Source organism: Lithobates pipiens, unplaced genomic scaffold (genome assembly GCF_037356315.1).
Source record: "Lithobates pipiens isolate NorthernLeopardFrog02 unplaced genomic scaffold, aLitPip1_a1.2 Scaffold_16, whole genome shotgun sequence".
NCBI classification, from domain to species: Eukaryota; Metazoa; Chordata; class Amphibia; order Anura; family Ranidae; genus Lithobates; species Lithobates pipiens.
In genome coordinates this window covers 566,366,399-566,389,841 of record NW_027507748.1, presented here as the reverse complement: position 1 = coordinate 566,389,841, position 23,443 = coordinate 566,366,399, and the positions used below count along the sequence as shown (strand labels likewise).

Below are 23,443 nucleotides of genomic sequence, written 5' to 3'. Positions count from 1 at the left end.
AAAAAACCTGTCTGAAATTTGCCTATAAAAGGGTTAGAATCCAGTAACCAACTCCAAGGGTGTTGCAAGACTGCTGTGATCCATGTAGAGGGGAGAGAAGCGTCAAGCAAGCTCTTGGTGTAGTACCATTTTAATAAGTAAAGAGTAAAAATATACACTCAAAAGGTGCACAGCAAGTGTAAGGGCTCAGTCCATGTCGCAGCGGCGGCACTAGAGAAGGTCGATGACGGAGGACGCCAGGGAGAGAGCTGTCAGAGTCTGGAGCTCGGTCTGTCAACCAGGAGGGGACTAGCCAATCTGGGAACGTTTTGGAAGCAAGCCACGCCTCCTTCAGCCAGGACGTTACTGTTGTGAGCCTTACACTTGCTCTGCACCTCTGTGAGTGGCTAATTTTATATTTTTACTCTTCACTTATTAAAACAGTACCACACCAAGAGCTTGCTTGGCGCTCTCCCCTCTACCTTTTTACAAAAGCTTTCCAGCTGTAACCAGAAGGGTGCAAACAAGCATTTTGCAATATACAGAAAAGTAAGACAATCTGGAAAGTATTTAAGATCATGAATTGCTACACTATAGAAATAATTTATTTAAATGTGCTGTACAGAAAGCTGTAAAATCATGTGAAAATAATAGCTTTTCCCACTTAGAAAGAGAACACATGCCGCTTACTGTGATATTGTCATTTATTTTTTACTTGTTTAAAAACATTACAGTATTCAAATGGACATAAAATCTCCAATTTATGTTCTTTAAAAACAGCAGTACATCAGAACATTATAAAACTCATTTGGAATTTTTGTGGGTAATAAAAAATATTCCTTAAAAAAATATTTTCTTTAAAAAATGGTATGTGCATTTTAATTACAAAGTATTTCAGCATCCCAGTCTCACATTTTAATAGAAATATTACATTAATAAGACTATCTTCTGCATATATGATCTGTTACTAGCAACTCCAGGTGGAGGTATGGAAGTTTGTAGGACTTACAGCAGGGGTGCCCAACCTGTGGCCCGTGGAGCCCTCAGATGTGGCCCGCGACCTCCTGCTCTGGGATAGAATAGAAAGAATACTGTTATTAAAGGTCAGTTTATTACTAAAATCACAGTGTATATATGGGCATATCTTTTCTGCAGTGGTTACTGGGCTGCTTTCAAACTGATCCACAGGTGCAGAGCAATTTACCTGCGGGTCACCTGCACTGAGCCATATACTTCTATTATTACCTGCGAGTTTGGCGAGCTTTCTGAAAGTGCACCAAACCTGCAAGTGATTGTAAACCCTTACAAACCACTTTGATCTACAGGTAAGCCTAGATTAAGGCTTACCTGTAGGTCCTAGAAATATCCCCTAAACCTACATGGTTTAGGAGATATTTGCCAAAAGACAGGCACCGGTGTCTATGGCGCATGCGTCGTAGACAGCGGCGCGCAGGCATACTGAGCGCGCAGCTGTTAACGGTGATATGCCGTGAGTGGCGGCTCCCGTGCGCATGCGTGGGAGTAACGTCATCACATCTCCGTTGAATGACAGCGCCGGAGCAGCGAGACCCACCAAGAAGATGGAGGCTCCGTACACAAGGGGACAGCGGTGACATCGCTGGCTCCTGTTTCAGGTAAGTGACACATAATGGACTACTATGCGATGCATAGTAGTCCATTATGCTTTACCTTTGCAGGGAATCAAAGAGGAAGTAAACCCATCAGGGTTTACTTCCTCTTGCAGAATATAATAGAAGTCTATTACAAACTGCAGGAAAGCCATAAGGTACACTGCGTTGTACACGTGGTGCGGGTGAACCGCAGTGCATCAGTGTGAAAGCAGCCTTGGACCCCTTTCACGCGGTCAGTCTGACAGTCCGACCCATTGGACCCTCCATTCACCTCTAAGTAGTGGCAGACATAAACCGACTTGTGTTCTACCTCCAATACTATCTGCTAAAAAGTATCGCGGGCTGTGTCCGTGTCCGCTCTCCAAATGCAGAGTGGACACGGACATGCCATCCACCCGCTCCTCACATTGTGGTCCGTGACTGGTTACCAAGACGCTTAAGTGGCCCTTGCTCTTCAAAAGGTTGGGCACCCCTGACTTAGAGGAATGAATTATATCATGTGCTACAGTATGTTATTTTGCAGGTGAAGTTTGTTAGGGTAAGTCATCCACCAGTTATCAATATATCAAATGATAATCCAAAATGTAGAGTAGAACCACCTTGTTCAACAGGGAAGGAGGGGGCTAGGTGGAGGCAGAGAGAAGACTGATCTGCAGGCTGTAGCAATTAAAAAAAACCAAAAAAAAAAACCTGGCAGTGATGGGGGGGGGGGGGGGTCAACACCGGCGCAAAACGTCACCTCCCTGAAATGAGTTTCTGCAGGTTGGGATGTCTGAAAAACGTAAATGCTTGTTTTGGTCGATACCCTTTAAATCCATGGGCGATTTATTGTTTGGCATATCCTGGCAGGGATAAATGTGTCATTTGTAGTAACAGAAGGCTCTCCTGGTTTGTGAACTCAGTCCAAAGTCAAACTGTATATGAGGTTACACAGACTAAATATTCATCCCATAGGGATGATATAAACTGAGTCTGGTACCCACATTGGCAATGCTCTTATTGTGGGGTTTGTTTACGAAAGCTGGAATACAGAAAATTGCTCACTTCTGCATAGAACCCAATCAGCTTCCAGGTTTTATTATAAAAGCTTAATTGAACAAGCTGAGGTAAGAAGCTGACTGGCTACCATACACAGTTGCACCAATTTTAGTAAATCTGTGTCTGTTCAGTTCAAGGAGTTCTCATCTTTGCTTTAGACTACCCCCAACATAAAAAAAAATCCCAGCAAGTTTCTATCACCTTTGACCTAGGCCAGTGTCAGATCCATTATTGGTGCCATATATTGGCCTTTACCACTTAATGCCAATTGTAGTCCAGGGATCTCCCATGTGTCGTTTTTAAAATAGTGCAACTTTAATTCAAGGCAAAAAAAACTGTACAGACCTGCATTTCCCTCAGGTTCCTGTCATCTCATTGCCTAATACCTGTTTGACATGATGGCTTTTCTGAAACAGGTGGAACTAGTTTTCTCTTCACTTGCTGTACCAGAGGGGTGGGAATATTTAGCCTGACTTCTGGGATAATAGAATATACATCTTTTCTGTAAGTGTGAACACATCCTTTACATGCATGTACACGCTGATATCCTCTTGACCTGATATTTGTTTAAGGCTGCAAAATTTAGCAGTAGGTCAGGCTCTGTTTTCAGTAAAGGTACAGGAAAATCCAGCATGTAGTAATGTAAAATAGAAAACATCTACCACTATACCCATGTGGCAGAATCCTATAAAGCAATGTGCACTAACTACAGCCAATTCAATTTCCTTTTTCATTAGTCAGACATTACTACCCCAAAATGAAATCTGATTGGTTGCTGCAGGTTTACCCATTATCACTCTTCTGTGAAATATAAACATACCATATAAAACCATATAAATGTATTTGGTATGAATTAATCATTAAAATGTGTCCTAAAACATCTGCCTTAAAAACATCCTCCTTTCGAAATACTGGAGAACCCTTTCTATGCGTAGAAAAGCATTAAAAGTGAACTCCAAGACAACAGTTAAATACACTGATGAAGGTACCTATAGTAGTTAAATGTATTCTACAATTAATGATTTTATCAGTGACTACACAACTGTATTAAATGGCGTTTGTCTATATCTGCTTAGAGTTCAGCTTTAACGCTATGACTGGGGTTCACATTACTGGGCTTACTTTCATTTTCTGGAATGTAATATAAGGAATTGTATGTCCAAGAATGAGAGTTCAGTTCTGATACTGGGTCACAATGTAGATGTTGATGTTCTCCTCAGCATTTCTCCAAACAAGTTGTACATTAAAATACTTGGGCAGGACATCCTGGAAGAAGTCCACAGTACCATGCTCGGCACGCATTTTGGAAGAAAGAAATATGGTGGTGCTGGGACAACAGAGGTGCTGCAATGTTTGGAGAAGGTGGTCATAGGTCTCCTTCAGATACACAATATCTGCCCCAATGACAAAGTCATAGTCCTGTGGAAATTTGGTCTGGTCCAGTCCCCAAGACAATGCACACACGTTAAGTGAATAGCCATCGGGAACATTGGCAGAAACGTTTTTCTCAATCTGTGAAAGAGTATGTGGAAGGTCTGTCAGGGTCACATTACCACCTGCAAGAATAAGAAACAATTATTTTCAGTAATTATCTTTGACATGTATCATTCTACATTGTGCCCTTTTTAATACAATGTAAATTTCTGGTTTAAAAAGTCAGCCTCACAGATAATTGCTATAGACCAGTGATGGCGAACCTTGGCACCCCAGATGTTTTGGAACTATATTTCCCATGATCCTCATGCACTCTGAAGTGTATTTGAGCATCATGGGAAATGTAGTTCCAAAACATCTGGGGTGCCAAGGTTAGCCATCACTGCTATAGACCATAACCTGAGTGTCCGCCAGATGTCAAACTCTCTGTAGTAGGAGTTGTCAAACTTCTTACACAAAGGACCAGTTTGTGATCCTTATTTTCGGGGTGGCCTTTCAGATGGCGAGTGAAATAAAGAGTGAGTTCTATTATGGCCTTGCAGAATGTGAGGCTGCATACCCAGTTAGATAATTATGGCTCACATACTGGGGTCCACATAGGTTACACTGATGCATCATATGTGCAGGTTTGCCCTTTGTGTATGTGATTAGCCCACAAGAATGTTCACTGGTACCTGCCCTTACACATATAGTTAGGGAGGAAATGCAGACTTGGAGGACTTCCTGCAAAGAACACCAACCTATGGGAAGATCACGGGTAAAAAGTGATCTCTCCCCCCCCCCCCCCCCCAATGTGGCCACTGAGGGATAGCAGCAGTGGAGCAACATTGAAGGAGAGGTGGAAGCACAGAAACCAAGTAGGATGCCGGCAGAGCAGCGGGTGGGTGAGAATGACACAGTGAGACAATAGTGTTAGTCTCAGTTGCTGACATACAACCATGGAGAACTAGTTGTGGATATACTTAAAGTATAAGTAAACCGTTAGGAATATGCAACAAGTTCTCAGTACTGCAGCTGCCACCTGTGGCAGCATTACAGGTACAAGTTCCCCCGTACAAGCTGTCACTGTTTTAAAAAGGCCTCGTAATTCATACACACAGCTCTGTGTCTCTGAATGAACTACAACCCCCAACATCCTTAGTGGCTGTTTGCTTGTAGTTCTCAACGAAATAGCACTGCACTGTGGAGCGCTGTGGTAGTTCATTGAGTTTTCCTGTCAGCGAGCATCAGCTTACTTATACGGGCAGGGCGGTTGCTACCACTAGGCAAACTAGGCAGCCACCTAGGGCGCACTACCACCTAGGGGGCAGCCACAGCCTCTGTCACAGTGCGGTGAAGTTCCAGGCATGTGTGAGCTCAGCTCTCCTGATCGCTGGCCCCCATTCAGTGCCTGCTGTCCCGGGAACACATCCGCTGCAGGTGCCGTTCCACTATCCTACAATGTGTCCCTCCTCGCTGCCACCCCAGGACTCCTTTGCTCCAGCCTGTCCCTTTGGTGCGGCCTGTGTGAGTACAGCGCAGCCGGGGGGGCTTAGTGGAGATCATGAGAGCCGTGCAGTGGCTGTTAGTTTAGCTGACTTCCCGACCAGCAGGGGACACCACGGAGCATCTGGATGGCACCGACGGGGACTCCTAAGCAATACTGCCCACCCAGTGCTAGAGAGAGCCCTCAGGAGAGATGTGATGGACGATGAGGCCATGGAGAAGTAAGGAAGAGTGTGTGGGGGTGTGTGTGTAAGTAGTGCAGGAAGTATGAGTCAGTTATATCAGTGTATGTGTCACATAGGTCAGTGTATGTGGTCAGGTAGGTCACATGTTTTACAAGGGCAGGGCAAAAGATGGTGGAGTCAGGGCTGCAGCCAATGGGGGGCAAAATGAGATTTTGCCTAGGGTGTCAAAAAACCTTGCACCAGCTGTGTACGGGATGTATGGGCAAGCAGATAACACTGACAGTGTGCAGGAGTCCTGCATGGCATCAGCGAACTGCTGATCACTGATGCAATACTTTCCAGGCTCCTGTTACAAAAAATAATAAATGCACATTTATTTTACCTGCAAAAAAATTTGCAGTTATTTTTTTTAAATCAAACTTATCCTTTAATGCCTGGTGATGATAAAGCTGGAGGTTGTTGGATTTGGGTTAGCTGTGTCAGTTTATGTTTGTATACATACTCACAGGTGGACTTTGCACCCTGGAGGTGCTGCACTTTCTACTGACTGCTCTCTGACCTACTGTATGGTGCCTATACTCAACTTTAATCTACCGCTAACCTGCTGATGACTTCTTACTTCATTTCTACTGCCACAACTATATTACCTGCTAAAGGTGCATTACGAGCCTGCCTCTAGATCTAAAAGTCTAGCTAATGTGCACAAATAACTGATTCGCTGAGGACCTTCCACGTTATAGACACTGATATAACCTCTCTATTTGCTGAATTCATATCTTCTGCCAGCCTATAGATTTGTGATATATGTCAGCATGAATAACAGAGGCATCTAGGTGGACATGCTGGGGATGAGGGACAGTGTGTAGACTTATGCAGTTATACATATGTGGTATTAACTCCATTTATAAATATTGATTTGGAGTCATGTACAACTGTGGAGCATATTCACAGTGGCTCCTGATGTGGTCCGGACTAATGGATGTGTTGTAAAGACAACACTGTTCTCTTAATTTCAATTGTATGGTGAAGGGTTTGACCACATTTTTTGACGGGTTGTTTTGTCCTATTTAAATGTGATAATATAGACATATTAATATTGATAATATAATTGATATAATATTGATTTGTTTGGTTTAATGTCACGTGGGGAAAGACAGATCACTTTTTACCTCCTATCTACCCATAGGTGGTTGTTCTGTGTATAAACTATACTCAATCAAATCCCCTGCACCTACAATTTTGGGGAGTTGGCATCCATTTGTTTGGGAATTAGAATTCCCCTGTATTTTTAAATAGTTTGTTTTATTGGAGGAAGTCCTGGCCTACAGAAAACTTTCTTTTCACAGTTGAGTGACCTGTATACTTTATTGATCTGCTGCCGGGGGGGGGGGGGGGGGGGGGGGTGTGCTGTATTGAGAGGGGCGCCAGGATGGGGGGGGGGGGGCAGTCAACTGCACCATCGTTATCAGCAATACTAACAATATTGCTGTCTGATGTGATTGTGTTGCGTGGATAGTGACCCGAATGATTCCTGCTGTGCCTCGGAGGTTAGGCGGCACTAGGACCCGGCGATATTAGCAGATATATGGAGACATGCCCCTGTTGGCCGGTGACTGGTCCTGAAAGGAGGAGTAAGGCTAGCTCCGCCCCAGGTGCTGCTGTGCAGGAAAATATATGCCTAGGATTACCCATGACTGATAGTGATTGGCGGAGGACACCATCAATTGCCACGCATCAAGAATGGGAGGGCGGCCTATGCCTGGCACCCGCATATTGGCTTCTGCTGTGAATTATCACAGCAGAAGCACGAATGCCCCCTGCAGGTGGAAGTGCAGGATCACACACACACACACACACATATATATATATATAAATATATACACATACATACACGCGCGCGCACACACACACGTGATCCTGCGCAGAGCTGCTGCTCTGTAGCAGTAAAAGTGCTATAGGGCGGTCAGCAAGCAGTTAAATTTATTCTGGGTATTTGTGTACCAATGGAGAGAGTGATTAGGTAGAATTTTAACCTGTCTGCATTTAGTGATAAAGATACGAAGATCACATCAACAACTTGTTTACTTTCATACAGTAACTTTAAATCAATTAACACAGACAGGCCTGCTAAAAGCTTCAGTATTGTCTGCCAGATGTCTGACCTGACACAACCTCTCCATTTAGAAAATCATTGCTGATTGAAAACACAACAGCTCTACCCAACAGCCTTTTGGAGGCAGCAAACAGCTCTTGATATCAGACTCCAGTCATTAAAAAGGAATGAATCCACAATATCATGTTTCTAAGATCAAAGCACTCACAAGAAACATTTTCTAATTTAAAAGGACCCATACGTGGGTGTAATATGTATATACGGTGCTCTAAACAACCGAGCTTCACTACTTCTCTGTTCATGCGAGGAGCCACACAACACTTAGAACAACATTCCCTGCACAAGATGCAAAATGGTAATGGGCCTCATTACTTCCACCAAACAAGAAGAGGTCTGTTTAAGCTTTTAAAGACTGCGACAAAAGAAACAAAAACTGAAAAGACAAATGTACCTTTAGCTAAGTGCCTCTTAAATTTCTTATCCGCCCACCAGTAGGATCTAGAGAAAAAAATACTATAGCACTCAGACTTCTTACGTCTGAACTTGCTGTACTATGCTTGTGCAGTTATGCTGCAGAAAGACATTGGGAACTTGTTCTTATTGCAGGGGTTGACAAATTTGCTTTGAATTTGGGAGCCAGTTAAAAAAGTTAGGAGCCAGTTTTTTTTTTTTTTTTTTAGAGTGGTATGGATTGTCAGCTCCCGGGGTAAGGCCACTCATTTTCACCCCTATCCCTAATGCCACGTACACACGACCGGACTTTGAGGGACTAGGTCCGACGGACTTTCGGCGGAGTTCTAGCAGACTTTCCGAATGAACAGACTTGGCCACAAACAATCACACCAAAGTCCGATGGATTCGAACGTGATGACGTACGACCGGACTAGAATAAGGAAGTTCATAGCCAGTAGCCAATAGCTGCCCTCGCGTCTGTTTTTGTCCGTCGGACTAGCATACACACCAGCGGATTTCTCGGTAGGAACTGGGTCCGGCGGAGTTCCGGTGGAAAAATGTAAAACATGTTCTATTTCTAAAGTCCGCCAGAATTTTGCCAAGCAAAGGTCCGATGGAGCACACACAAGATCGAATTGTCCGACGGACTCGTTCCGTCGGACCTTTGCTGTCAAAAAGTCAGTTCGTGTGTACGTGGCATAACTCACAATGGAGCACCCAGTCAGTAACTCCAATCAAACACTGTTACATCAGGGTTATGGGCTGACCAGAAAGAGTAAGGCTGGCAACAGATGGCACTGGCAGGTGACACTGGTTTGGAACTGGCAGGTGGCCCTGGTTTGGAACTGGCAGGTGGCCCTGGTTTGGAACTGGCAGGTGGCCCTGGTTGGCGGTGGCACTAGTTGTCACTGGCAGATGGCACTGATTGGCGGTGGCACTGGTTGGTGTTGGCAGGTGGCACTGGTTGGCGGTGGCACTAGTTGGTACTGATTGGCGGTGGCACGTTGCACCGATTGGTAGTGGCAGGTGGCAGGCACGTGGAACTGCCAGATGGCATTGGCAGGTGACACTGGTTTGGAACTGGCAGGTGACACTGGTTTGGAACTGGCAGGTGACACTGGTTTGGAACTGGCAGGTGACACTGGTTGGCGGTGGCACTAATTGTCACTGGTAGATGGCACTGATTGGCAGTGGCACTGGTTGGTGTTGGCAGGTGGCACTAGTTGGCACTGATTGGCGGTGGCACTGGTAGGTGGTGGCACTGGCACTGGTTAGCGGTGGCAGGTGGCACTGGCTAGCGGTGGCAGGTGGCACTGACTGACGGTGGCACTGGTTGGCACTGACTGGTAGTGGCAGGTGGCACTGATTGGTGATTGCAGGTGGTATTGATTGGCGGTGGCACTGGTTGGCACTAGCAGGTTTCACGCGGAGCACTCCGTTACTGAAATGTAACAGAGGAGCTGTCAGAATTGAGCTTAATGCCGGAATAGGCAGGACCCGGCCGGGGCGGGACTCAGCAGCTATCAAACACCAGCCAACGATTGGGCTGCTTAAGAAAAGGGGAGGGGGCCACATACACATAGCAGCCCACCCAGATCCCATTGGCTGGTGTTTGATAGTTGCTGGGTCCCGCCCACCCCGGCCGGTACCCGCCCACCCCGACATCAAGCTGAAATCTGACAGATCCTCCTCTCTTCGTTGCTCGTCAGTTTCACACACTTAGCGCGGCGCCGCTGAGTGTGGAGGAGGGAGGAGGACGGCAGTCAGTGTTCATGCGCTGCATGTCTGGGGCATCAATAGTGAGTGGGTTGGTGGCAGCTTAGGCACCAGGTTGCGATTTCTGGTCGCATTGGTGACCTGGCGCCTGGGGTTTGTCGAGCCCTGTCTTATTGCACCGACATATATGGACTTCAGATCATACAGCAGAGTTTAAAGTGATTCTAAACCTTTACATTTCATTTTTAAAAATAAAAAACCATGTTATACTTAACTGTTCTGTGGAATAGTTTTGCATAGAGAAGCCCTGATCCTCATTTTCTGGGGTCCTCTGCCAGCTCCTTCTGAGTAACCCCCTAGCAAGCTCCTTGCTGGGGAAGTACTTGCGTGGGCTCACTCCCAAGCACCGCTGCCTGCGTTCATAGACACCACCCCATCCTCCGTGACCTTGTCAATGGATTTGATTGACAGCAGCAGGAGCCAATGGGCCCTGCTGCTATCAATTTGCCCTGTGAGGAGGGAGAGAGCCACTGCCCTCCTGCACAAAGCTGGAATAAGATTGGGATCAAGTATTGGGGGGGGGGGGGTCCTGGCTACTGAAGGCTTTCTACTTTAATATATGTAATACTACTAGGTATAATAGGTATACTAATAGCAGAAAACCTTGTTTTATCCAAGGAATGGCTGGGAACAAAACAAAATATACAAAATTTCTAACCAGCTACAAAACAAACAAACAAAAAAAAAAAGGACAAATTGGTTTGTACAAAACATGTTTTAAAGTGGAGCTGTTGATTGCGATGGAATAACTACATTAAAGTGTATCTCTGTACAATTAAAAAAATAAAAATATGTAAAGACAAAATGTATTATTTTTAAGTTTGTTTAGGGTAGGGAATGTGTAGACTTTGGTAGACTTTTATCAAGAGTTCATTGCTTGCCATGTCCCTGCTGCGAAAATTCACCCTTCTACTTGTTCTGGTGACCATTTTCATGAAGATCGAAAGGGAAGGAAAATCCAAAAGGTGGGAACCATCACCAAAGCAAGAGGTGAAGGAAAATCCTCTAAGAGAAACACCTGTTACTATCCATTTTGATAAAAAAAAAAAAAAAAAAGGTTTTGGCTTAACCACTTCCCACCCGGCCAATGCACATATACGGCCGGGTGGGAGCCGTCTACTCCTGATAGGACATTCAGGAACGTCCATCAGGAGGAGCGGGATCGCGCGCGCGCATGCCCACGCAGCGGCGCGATCCCGATTCGCCCGTGTCACCGGGACACGGCGCATCTCAGATCGGCAGGTGGGCTCTGTGATTGGCCCTCCTGATCACATGACGGCCGTGTCCAATCACGGCCGTCATGTGATGTAAACAAACAGCCGGTTGCTAGGCAATCGGCTCCTCCTCTCCTCACACAGAAGTCATCGCTGAGGAGAGGAGAGCAGATTGCTGCAGCCGGCTGATGATCAGTGAGTATGAGCTGTTTTTTTACAGCTTTTTACTCACTGATCTTCAGTCTAGTGTAAACACACAACACACCACACAGTGTAAACACAGTCCCCACATATGTCCCCATAACACACATGTCCCCAAAAAATAAAAACACATGTCCCTAATAATAAAAACATGTCCCCCACATATGTCCCACTAAAATCACTTGTCCCAATGATTATGTGCACACATATGTACATGATCATTTGCGTACATATGTCCGTGATCACACAAACCAATTATTATACACCTAACGGAATTTTTTTTACCAAAAACATGTAGCAGAATACATTTTGGCTTAAATTTATGACAAAATTTGATTTTATTGGATTTCTTTTAAAATAGAAAAAAGAAAATATTGTTTTTTTTTCAAATTTCCGCTTTTTTGCGCTTATATCGCAAAAAATAAAAAACGGAGTCGTGAATAAATACCACCAAAATAAATCTCTATTTGTGCGAACAAAATGATAAAAATTTCATTTTGGTACAGTGTAGCATGACCGCGCAATTGTCACTGAAAGCGCTAGAGCGATGAAAGCTGAAAATTGGGCTGGGAAGGAAGGGGGCGAAAGTGCCCTGTATTGTAGTGGTTAAAGTGTTACTATACCCAGGACCCTGCATTCACTATATCTAACCTCCCACAGTACTCAGAACATAGAAATACAATTATTTTAGTAAATATAAACTGCTAAATACCTTTTCTCATCAGCAGTATATAGTCTTGTGATTTCTATCAGTGTCCGGCCAAGCACTGGTTGTAGGAGTTTCCAGTCTCCTCTGACTGTTCTATGAGGCTGAAAGACCCCCAACCCTCTGTCTGGACAGTGCTCATTGGCCCTGGGCTGATCACAGCCACCCTCAAAAAACAAAAAAACAAAAAAAAACTCTAGCAATACACACCAAACTGTGCATGTGCAGAGTGCCTCCAAGGCTCTGTACTATCAGGAGATGGATCGGGGACAGCGGAAGAAAGGGAGGTTCAGAGAATACAGGATCAAACAGCCTTTTTACACAATGCGGATGATTAACCCCTTAGGTTCCACAGCGAGTATAACAAGCATACTTTACTGCATATACAAACTTATTTTACTGTTGTGAGTTTAGTAACACTTTAAGTCATGGTTAGTATAGGGAATAGTTGTCATGTTTTTTGCTATCTTTGTTGCATTGGAGAAATTTGCATTTATTGCTTGTTTACTATTTCTTCAGAGACACAACAATTAAAGTAGAAAGCTCTCCAAAGTGGGGTTAAATCCTTGTTGTCATATGTCCCCCATTGACATATTACCCCAAACAAGCTGCTGATAAGGCCTGTGTCTCTTTTTAACACTGGAGAAAATACCATTGTAGGTCCAGTTCCCTTCTAGCTTGTTTATATTGTTGCCAGTCAAGCCCCGATGAAGGGAGCATTGTGACCCCCAAATTGCATTGGCTACTTTTCTGCATTGTAGTCTTGGCTTCTAATGCAATAAAGTTGTATCTGGACCTCTTACCAGTGGTGAGGAGCATCAATTTCAAATCTCAATATACTTCCACTCCTGTCCTGTTTCAATGATAACTGCAAAATTCTGGGATAGCCCACCACTATTTATCCTGGTGATGATGGTCACCAGCTCATACAGAGAAGAATCTCCCCAACAGGGACAAAGACAGCAATAAAAACCTGACAGAGGTTTTAAAGCAAACCTTTGCTTGGGCAGAGCACACACGTTTTGCTAAAATAAAAACCCTCAACCCACTCCAAATATTGTTAAAAAAAAAGTTTATAATTTCTACTATCCTTTACCAAAATGATATTTCAGCATTTTTATTTTGAATTATGTAGGTCAGTTCAGACAGTAACCACTAAGCAGTGCAAGGTTTTTCTTGACAATGCATTTATCTTGCTGACATACCTAGTAAAGATAGCAGTATCCCCACAATCCCAGTTCCAGCACCCAGCTCAATAATCTTCTTTCCTTTGAAGTTCAGTTTCTGCTCTTCAAAGTAAGCGCACAAATTCAGAGCCTGTAATGCAAAATCAGAGCAAATTAATAAAAATACCATTACTAATGACTAGAGTTTAAACTCACAGGTCTAAACCATATCATATAAAACTATAGGAGAGAATTCAGCATGCATCTAAAGTGTATTTCAAGCCAGTCTGCATAGAATGAATAAGTATTAGCAATTTTGTCAAAGTGTTATTGCTGTTGTGTCCCTACTACGGAGGGTAACCCTCTCTATTTAACCTGGTGACCATTGTCACAGGGAATTAAAGTAACCTTGTCAACACAGGGTCAATTATAAAATAAGGCCAGTTGCCATATGTACCGTTTAGTGAGGGGGCGCAATGGACACATTCACTGCCATTTGCTGGATGTCCAGTGTGCCTTTAACCACTTGCTACCCAGGCCATTTCTGACACTTTCACCCTACATGTAAAAATCATAATTTTCTTGCTAGAAAATCACTAAAATGTTTTTTTTAGAAGAGACCAATAGAGAATAAAATGGTGGCCATTGCAAACGTCCCACACGGAATTTGTGCAGTCATTTTTCAAACATGTTTTTTTTTTTTGGAATGGCAACAAACTTCAGTACTTAAAAATCCCCATAGGTGACTCTTTAAACTTTTTTGCAGGTTAACCATTCAGAGTTATAGAGGAGGTCTAGCACTAGAATTGTTGCTCTTGTGTTTGCGGCGATACCCCACATGTGTGGTTTGAACATTGTTTACATATGTGGGTGCTACCTACATATGTGCTCGCTTCTGCGCGTGAGCACACAGGGACGGGTGCATTTTTTTTTTATTGTTTATTTTACTTTTATTTTTCTATTTTGACAATTTCTTTTAACTTTTTTTTTTTTTTGATCAATTTTATTCCTATTACAAGGAAAGTAAACATCACTTGTAATAGGAATAGTGCGTGACGGGACCTCTTTACAGCGAGATCTGGGGTCAGTAAGTCTCCACATCTCGCTTCCAGGCTAAGAAGCCTGAAAAAAATAAAAACCGTTCCCAACTTCCCAGCTAAGGCGGTGGCATTTTTTGTAGAGACCAGACATGATGTCATAACATTGCGCCCGGCCTCTGAAAGATCATAGAGATGTCCGGGGGCCATCTGGCCCACTGGATTCTCTATGGTAAATTTCCAACATGGACCGATTCCTGCTCCCTCTTGCGGATCGTAAAGGGGAGCCAGGAGAAACGCCGGAGGGCGGCAGGGGGGGGGGGACAGGACGTCCTCTCCCGCACCCTGCAAGAACGATCAAGCGGCCGCTGCGATTGTTCTTAAAGTGCAGGGAATCGCCGGCTCTAAAAGATATCCGAATGATGCCTGTAGCTGCAGGCATTATTCAGATTTCCCCACTCAAAGTCGACGACGTCATATGATGTTATTGGGCTGGAAGTGGTTAAGGAGGGGTGGGCTGCCTCCAGGCTTATCTGCCCTCAACCTATCCATTAGTATATACAGTATGTTCTCCAGCTATGGAGGCTCTCAAAATTTCTAGAGTTAGGACTAAAGATAAAACTGGGGTGCCTTGTGGCAACCTCTGCAGCTTACGCATGTATTTGCAAATGTGTGCAAACTAAACCCCTGCTTTTAACATGAACTGTTAGACAGGACAATTCACTTTGTTGCAGGCTGGCAAGTAACCTGGGAATGAATAACTGCAGCAAACAGGGAGCAGTCAATGGGGGGGGGCATTTTAAGGCTGCTACAAAACTGATCTGTTCTTTATACCATAACAACCCGATTCCTAGTGCCTGTGCTTTATGAGAATAAACAACAACAAAAAAGCAGATTTCTACCTGTTTTCACAGCACCTGCCGGTGCGCACTTAACTCCCAGCTCTCTCCTCCCCACCTGACAACAGTGGGAGTTCTCGGCCCCACCCACTGGAGCTGTTAGACAGGGAGAGGAGAGAGGCGGGAGTCATGGGAGCAGCAGGAGGTGCTGTGAAAACAGGTAGAAATAATTTTATTTTATAAATCACAGGCACTAGCACACAGGTTGTTATCTAACAGAGGGGATGCTATAAAGATCAGATAGTGGCTTAACAAACCACTTTAATGACCATAGTCTGAACACAGGTGCACTTTGAGCCAACCACACATTTTGCACTCTCATAGAAAGTAAGTGTCATGTAGTGTGCAGTGTGCACAGGGAGGACTGGCAACACCTCCCTGTGCACACTACATGGCACTTACGTTTTTATATCCTAAACAGTCCTGTCTACTACAGGACAACTACATACTTTGTAGTTTGAACGGGTGTCTGCAAGCCGGCCAGCTACTGTTTTTACTCCTGATTTTTTTACCTGCATTCCGATGCAAGTGCAATTTTTACTTGTAATACATTTTGGCTATACCGATTCACACTATGGTGAGCCTTTTTCCATCTCCCTGGGTCTCATTTGCTGATTGCTCCGTATGCCCGCTGGATTGAGCTATCTTGGTTTGCCTTTTGGTCCAATACTGCGGAGGGGAGCTGTGACTGCATTGTTGATCGGACATCAAGTTATCTCACAGGCTTGTGCAAGCACTGGATTAATACTCATGGACTAATTTATATATATATATATATAGGACGATTCACTGTTTTTATGTTCATTTTTATATTTTATTTTCACTGCTGTTTAATTTTTTTGGGTCCATCACAGATTTTTCACTCACTGTTTTTCGTTTTTAATAAAAGCGCACCTTGTTTCCCTCTATATTTCTACCCATTTTCTTCTGTTGCTACGACGCAGGTGGCCACCGCACCCTACTGTCCTCTGTTGCTACAACGCAGGTGGCCGCTTCCACCTACTGTCCTCGGTTGCTAGGGCGCAGGTGGCCGCTTCCACCTACTGTCCTCGGTTGCTAGGACGCAGGTGGCCGCTTCCACCTACTGTCCTCGGTTGCTAGGACGCAGGTGGCCGCTTCCACCTACTGTCCTCGGTTGCTAGGACGCAGGTGGCCGCTTCCACCTACTGTCCTCGGTTGCTAGGACGCAGGTGGCCGCTTCCACCTACTGTCCTCGGTTGCTAGGACGCAGGTGGCCGCTTCCACCTACTGTCCTCGGTTGCTAGGACGCAGGTGGCCGCTTCCACCTACTGTCCTCGGTTGCTAGGACGCAGGTGGCCGCTTCCACCTACTGTCCTCGGTTGCTAGGACGCAGGTGGCCGCTTCCACCTACTGTCCTCGGTTGCTAGGACGCAGGTGGCCGCTTCCACCTACTGTCCTCGGTTGCTAGGATGCAGGTGGCCGTTTCCACCTACTGTCCTCGGTTGCTAGGACGCAGATTGCCACTGCTGTTTACTTCCTCTCTTGCAAGGATGCAGGTGGCTATTGCACCCTAGTGTCCTTTGTTGCTAGCATGGTGGTTATTGCTGCTTAGATTCCTCTGTTAATAGCATGTAGATGACTAATGCAGCCTAGTGTCTTCTGTAGGAAAGATTTAGGCTGCTCTTGCACTAAAATAAATACTTGCGCATGCCACATCCATGCCCATGTAATAGGCACTGGCATTTACAGGTGCACAGCACATTTTGTAATATGGACAGAAATACACTGCAGTGGTGGCCCCTGTGCACTGTAAATACAGGTCTATGATCTACTGTATGGCCATATATCACCATTTACCTTTGTGTGCATGTAGCCTTACCTGTCCATGTTCCTCCCAGGCCAATGCTGTAAATCACCCAGGGACCACACAATCATCACTGCCAAGTCTCTCTTGTGTGAGGAGAAAATCCTATTAATTACTATGGAGAGAGAGAGAGGTCAGTTATCATGCATCCTAAGAGCAGACGCCTCTCCATAGTAATGAATGGGATGCAGGCACTAGCTAGGGAGGCATGTTTGCTGCAGCAACAGCTGTGTGCCCCCATGAGGTGCAATGTTCTGTATAGAAGGGTGCAGTGTGTAGTAAAGAAGGGTGCAGGGATGCAGTGTGTAGTATAGAAGCGTGTAGTACAGAAGCGTGTAGTACAGAAGGGCGCAGTGTGTAGTACAGAAGCATGTAGTATAGAAGGGCGCAGTGTGTAGTGTAGAAGGAAGCTTGTAGTATAGAAGGGTGCAGGGATGCAGTGTATAGTATAGAAGGGTGCAGTACAGAAGGATGCAGCACGTAGTATACATGGGTGTAGTGCAGAAGCGCGTAGTATACATGGGTGTAGTGCAGAAGCGCGTAGTATACATGGGTGTAGTGCAGAAGCGCGTAGTATACATGGGTGTAGTGCAGAAGCGCGTAGTATACATGGGTGTAGTGCAGAAGCGCGTAGTATACATGGGTGTAGTGCAGAAGCGCGTAGTATACATGGGTGTAGTGCAGAAGCGCGTAGTATACATGGGTGTAGTGCAGAAGCGCGTAGTATACATGGGTGTAGTGCAGAAGCGCGTAGTATACATGCGTGTAGTGCAGAAGCGCGTAGTATACATGCGTGTAGTGCAGAAGCGCGTAGTATACATGCGTGTAGTGCAGAAGCGCGTAGTATACATGCGTGTAGTGCAGAAGCGCGTAGTATACATGCGTGTAGTGCAGAAGCGCGTAGTATACATGCGTGTAGTGCAGAAGCGCGTAGTATACATGCGTGTAGTGCAGAAGCGCGTAGTATACATGCGTGTAGTGCAGAAGCGCGTAGTATACATGCGTGTAGTGCAGAAGCGCGTAGTATACATGGGTGTAGTATAGAACTGTGCAGTATAGAAGAGTGTACTATAGATGGGTGCAGCGAGTAGTACAGAAGGGTGTACTATAGATGGGTGCAGCGAGTAGTACAGAAGGGTGTACTATAGATGGGTGCAGCGAGTAGTACAGAAGGGTGTACTATTGATGGGTGCAGTAATGCTGTGTGTACGATGAACGGAGCACACTACAATGGAAGGAGACGATGTCGCTGTACACATCTCCCACCAATAATAATATACACTCCCCCCACTACTTACAGCTTCCCACACCGGAGCCGCCACCCCGAGATTGGATCCGTAATGCTGAGTGATGGACAGCCGCTGGCCGCAGAAGGTATAGCGGCTCTCCTCCGTGTAGGTGTCGGAGAAGAGAGAGGCCAGGTCCCGCGGCAGCACATCACTCAGGCCGCTCTCCTCCTCCATGTACATGGCTGAGCTCAGTCCATGCTGCTTCCTGTTAGTAACACGTCACAGAGCGCCACGTGTGATGAGCAGAGCTGACTAATGTATAGGATAGGGACTGGGAGAGCCCCGTGTTGTGTTATCATAGCACAGACACAGGGGTGTGAAATGTCCTTACTCCCCCGCTAACAGGGGCCCTTCTACATTCAATCATATCACTTTCTTTTCTGTCTCTTGGAAAGCGTTGGTTTGCCAGCAATCACCTGTACGGCCGTGTCACGTGACATTCGGCTATTCATCACATTTTGCTACGGAAGTGACGTTACAAACAAGCTGTTCTGTATAATTATTGATTGTAAGGCACAAGTTTGCCACATGGCCCCTCGCTTGGCTTGCCACGCTTTAGGCGAGGCTTTGATTCGCTCGGCATAATTATAATCTAACTCTGTCCACTTGGATGGTGGGGCTTGAACCTGGACTTAGCGGTGGAGACACATAGTTGTAAAAGTGTTGAAACACATATGGGGGCGTCTTGCATGCGCATTCCAGTGGGTAGCCAAAAGTGATGGGTCGCCATATGTGACGATACACCAGTGTTTTACCAAACCAGCCAACTCGCCAAAATCTCCAACCACGTCACTTCCAGTGATTCTCCAGCAGAAGTAATTGCAGATTTTGACAACTTGGCTGTTTTCACAACTCCGGCACACAGTACACAATATGAGTGGACATTCTAAGCCCGCTCCTGCTAGTAACCAACAACATGGCCATCTCCAAGGCAGCAACAACTTTTTTTACTCCTTAGTCTGTGTTCTGTCAAAACAGACAACTCGTCGTGTACCATGCTGTATACACTGCCTGTGTTCTGTTGAAAATGCCAACTCGTCAAAATATCCAACCACGTCACTTGCAATGGCTCTCCAGCAGCCATAATTGGAGATTTTGACGAGTTTGCTATTTTAACAGAACACCGGCAATGTATACAATACGGCACACATTATGAGTGGACATTGTTAGTTGTTAGTAACTAAAAACATGGCCGCCTCCAAGGCTGCAAATCTTTTTTCCTCCTTACCCAGTGTTCTCACAAATCAGCCAACTCATCGTCTCCCGTAGTGTCTGGCGTCCTGCCTCCTGGTTGGAAGGGAGGAAGGCTAGTGTGAAAATAGCGAAAATTAATTTGCTATGGTCACACAATTGGGTGGGATCAGGGCAGAATCTCTGCGCCCGAGCCCACCCTATTTTGAAGCCTATTAGAGCCTCAGGCTCTAATCAGGTTCTTCAAAATGTACCACCCCCTCCCCCTGCCATAGGAATCCATGCATCCGGCATCCTAAAAAAAGGGGTCGGGCGCATGGATGGGAGGGTGGCACCCGTGTGCCCACGGTGCACGGGCTGCCAGTGGTCTGAGCACTGACAGACTGACCCCCTCTACCCCTTCAACCTCTGCAGCAATGCAAGCAGCACTCATATGCCTACTTGCCAAAGACAACTTCTGGGTATGACGCTGAGCACGTGCACTCAACTTCTTTGGTCGACCATGGCGAGGCCTGTTCTGAGTGTAACCTGTTAAACCGCTGTATGGTCTTGGTCAACATGCTACAGCTCAGTTTTTCAGGGTCTTGGCAATCTTCTTATAGCCTAGGCCATCTTTATGTAGAATAGCAATTCTTTTTTTCAGATCCTCAGAGAGTTCTTTGCCATGAGGTGCCATGTTGAACTTACGAATAAAGTTACGAATAAACTTCCAATAATAATTGGCAAAGCCCAGGAAACGCTGCAGAGGATGTAAACCCATGGGTTGGGGGCAACATTAGGACTGCCAAAAGTTTCTCTGGGTCAATTGAAAAACCAGCAGAAGAAATGACATAGCCCAGGAATTGAACTTGTTCACAATGGAACTCGCACTTCTCTAGTTTACAATTGAGATTGTTCTCTCATAGTTTCTGAAACACATGACAGACATCTGTGTGGTGGCTTTCCAGGGACTTGGAAAATATGAGGATATCATCAAGATAAACCACCACACAACTACAACAAATCTACAACAAATCTCAGAGGGCATTGTTAATAAATTCTTGGAAAACTACCGGGGCATTACAAAGGCCAAAAGGCATTTCAAGGTACTCATAATGGCCTGTTCTGGTATTAAATTCAGTTTTCCACTCGTCACTCTCCTTAATCCTCACAAGATTGTATGCCCCACTCAGAGCAAGCTGTGTGAAAATGGTTGCTCCCTTGAGGCCGTCAAATAACTCCGTAATCAATGGAATTGGATAGGCATTCTTAATCATGAAATGACTAAGACCCCTATAATCAATGAAAAGTCTCAGTTCACCACTAAAGTTGTGAAGAGTCTGCAGAAGAATTTTGGGGTACGTCGATCCAAGGATCAACTGAGGAAATGAGTAAGTAAATAGACCAAACATAATCAAAACATAGCCAAAGTTCGGTAAACGGAACGGATAGTCAGACAAGCCAGGAAACTACAGCTAAGCAAGTCTTTAACAGGCACGCAGGAGAGAATCTCTGTGATGTTGACCAGGTGTAGGTAAAGATCATCTGGGCTGGACGGCTTAAGTGAGCAGGACTGACAGGCAGGATATTATCAACAGGTGAGTCATTGTGACGAGATAGGAGCTAGCAATTAACCTACAGCTGAGCACCCAGCTCAGAGAAGGACTGAGCCCAGCCCTGACACAAATAGATGATTTCAAAGAGAGATAGATAATATTCTGATGCTGGGCAGTTGTAAAGATTCTATTAAGATAATTTTCCCATTTATTAAGACCCAACATCAAAAAAGCATCCGGAGGGGTTATTAACAAAGCGTATATTTTCGAAAGAATCCGAGGGGGGGATCTTTATCCTCGCAGTACCTTTCAAACTTTGTTTGTTGATGTCGGAAATTCACCATGGGTCCTAGAGATCAAAAATAGTGACTTATCTATAACGCCTGCCAAGAGTTTAATCCAAATCTACTTCCCAAATGCATCAGTGTAGAAACCGTAGGCCATGTGCCAGAAGTCACAAAATGTGAGGCCTGGAAACTCTTTGAAATGGGCAGGAAACTGTGCCTGGAGGAAAACCAGGATTCCTCAAAATAGGGAATAATGGTGAATGTATTGAGGTGAGTTTAGAATTCAGACAGAACGTAAAGCCTACTCATAGTGTGGGGCATATAGTCGAATGCTTCTTATTAGAGGCTGGGGAAGTTGCATAGCACCACAAAGCCCTGTCCAAAGGGACAAGGCTAAACTGTTGCTCAATGTCTGTTCAGAGTTTAAAACCTCCATGTCTGCACCAATCTATCACTCTACAAAGATGGGCAGCTTGGTAGTATTTAAATGCATCCAGGGCAGCCACTCCACCATAGCACTTAGTCAACGTCAGAAGGCATCTACACAATCTAGGCCGTTTATGAGCCCATATAAACTTGGTAAAAAGAGCACTGATTTGGCAAAAAAAAGGCCACAGGGATGAAAATAGGTAGTGCCTGGAAAAGATACAGAAACTTTGGTAGAATGCTCATTTTAATGATATTACATTGACCAAACCAAGCATGTATACCTTGGTGCCATTTATCTAAGAGGGAGTGAACTGAACTAAGCAGTGGTGGAAAGTTCAGTACAAAGGTGTCAGCTAAGTTTGAGGAAATATATATGCCCAAATATTATTATTATTATACTTTAGTGCAGCGAATGTCCTTAAATTTAAAATGAAGTTGTAAGGTTTGGCGCAGAGAAGGAGACAGGGCCATGCCCATAACTTCAGATTTAGTATCATTTATTTTCAAGTTTGATCCATATCAATCAATTTCCTTCATAAGATTAGGCAGTGATACCTGTGGATTGGACAAACAAATCTGTGTAGCCCGAGACTTTATGGTTCAAATATCCTACTCGTATCCCCGACATATCAGGATTTATCCGTATTTTATTCAAAAAGGGCTCCAACGCAAGGGCAAATAATAGGGGTGACAGAGGGCAACCCTGACGGGTGCCATTTGAAATGGAAAAGGGCTTGGAAAACACCCCATTTACCTTGACCAAGGCCTGTGGGACAAAATAGACGCTAGCGATCCACTTAAGCATCCGATCACCAATGCCCATATGTTTCAAAACTGCCAATGTAAAAGTCTGGTTTACTCTATCAAAGACCTTCTCTGCATCTGTATTCAGGAAGACACTAGGAATACTAGTTTGATTGGCATAATGGACCAGGTTAAGTACTTTGATGGTATTATCTCTCACTTGGTCCAAGTGTACCAGCTGAGGAAGCTGACATTGAAGACGAGAGGCAAGTAGTTTGTTGAACAGCTTCAGGTCCAAAATAAAAAAATCGGACGATAACTGTCCTGTCCGATACGTCCTTTCCCTCTTTTGGAATAACTGATATATGTGCCACCAGTGCAGCCAGGGGGGGAGGGGGGGAGGTGGACTGTCCCAAGGCATTAAACACCTTAATCATATGTGGGCCTAGCAGGGAAAGAAGAGTCTTATAATACTGTATTGTAAATCCTTTGGGACCCAGAGCCTTCCCGGCTTTAATGGCCTTCACCATTGCTTGTAATTCCTCAACAGTAAGACAAGAAAGATATGCAGAGGAAAGATACTGCTCCACAGATGGAGGGGATGGAGCAGACACGGCAAGGTTATATAAGGAGGAGTAAAATTCTTCAAAGGTCTGTGCAATATCTTTTGGCTAAGAGATATATGAGGATGTACGTTGTTCCCTAAAGCCCCATACACACTATCAGATTTTCTGCTGATTTTTGTCTTCAGATTTATCAAAAACCATGTAGTGCAAGGGCCTTTCTGATTGCATAAAAATTAAAACTCCTAAGGTTTGGCCTCATA

The 23,443-nt window shown here is 44.9% G+C and overlaps 1 protein-coding gene across 1 annotated transcript; it reads right to left on the bottom strand.

The window, feature by feature from the left end:
- Nucleotides 1–665: 665 nt before the first annotated feature.
- EEF1AKMT3 (EEF1A lysine methyltransferase 3) lies at nucleotides 666–18,782 on the bottom strand. The gene is made up of 3 exons (XM_077483659.1): nucleotides 18,441–18,782; nucleotides 13,421–13,532; nucleotides 666–4,204 (listed from the first exon to the last, which is right to left on the bottom strand). Exons 1-3 carry the CDS (start codon nucleotides 18,609–18,611, stop codon nucleotides 3,822–3,824), a joined length of 666 nt encoding a protein of 221 aa, XP_077339785.1. The 5' UTR covers nucleotides 18,612–18,782; the 3' UTR covers nucleotides 666–3,821.
- Between the last annotated feature and the right edge of the window lie 4,661 nt (nucleotides 18,783–23,443).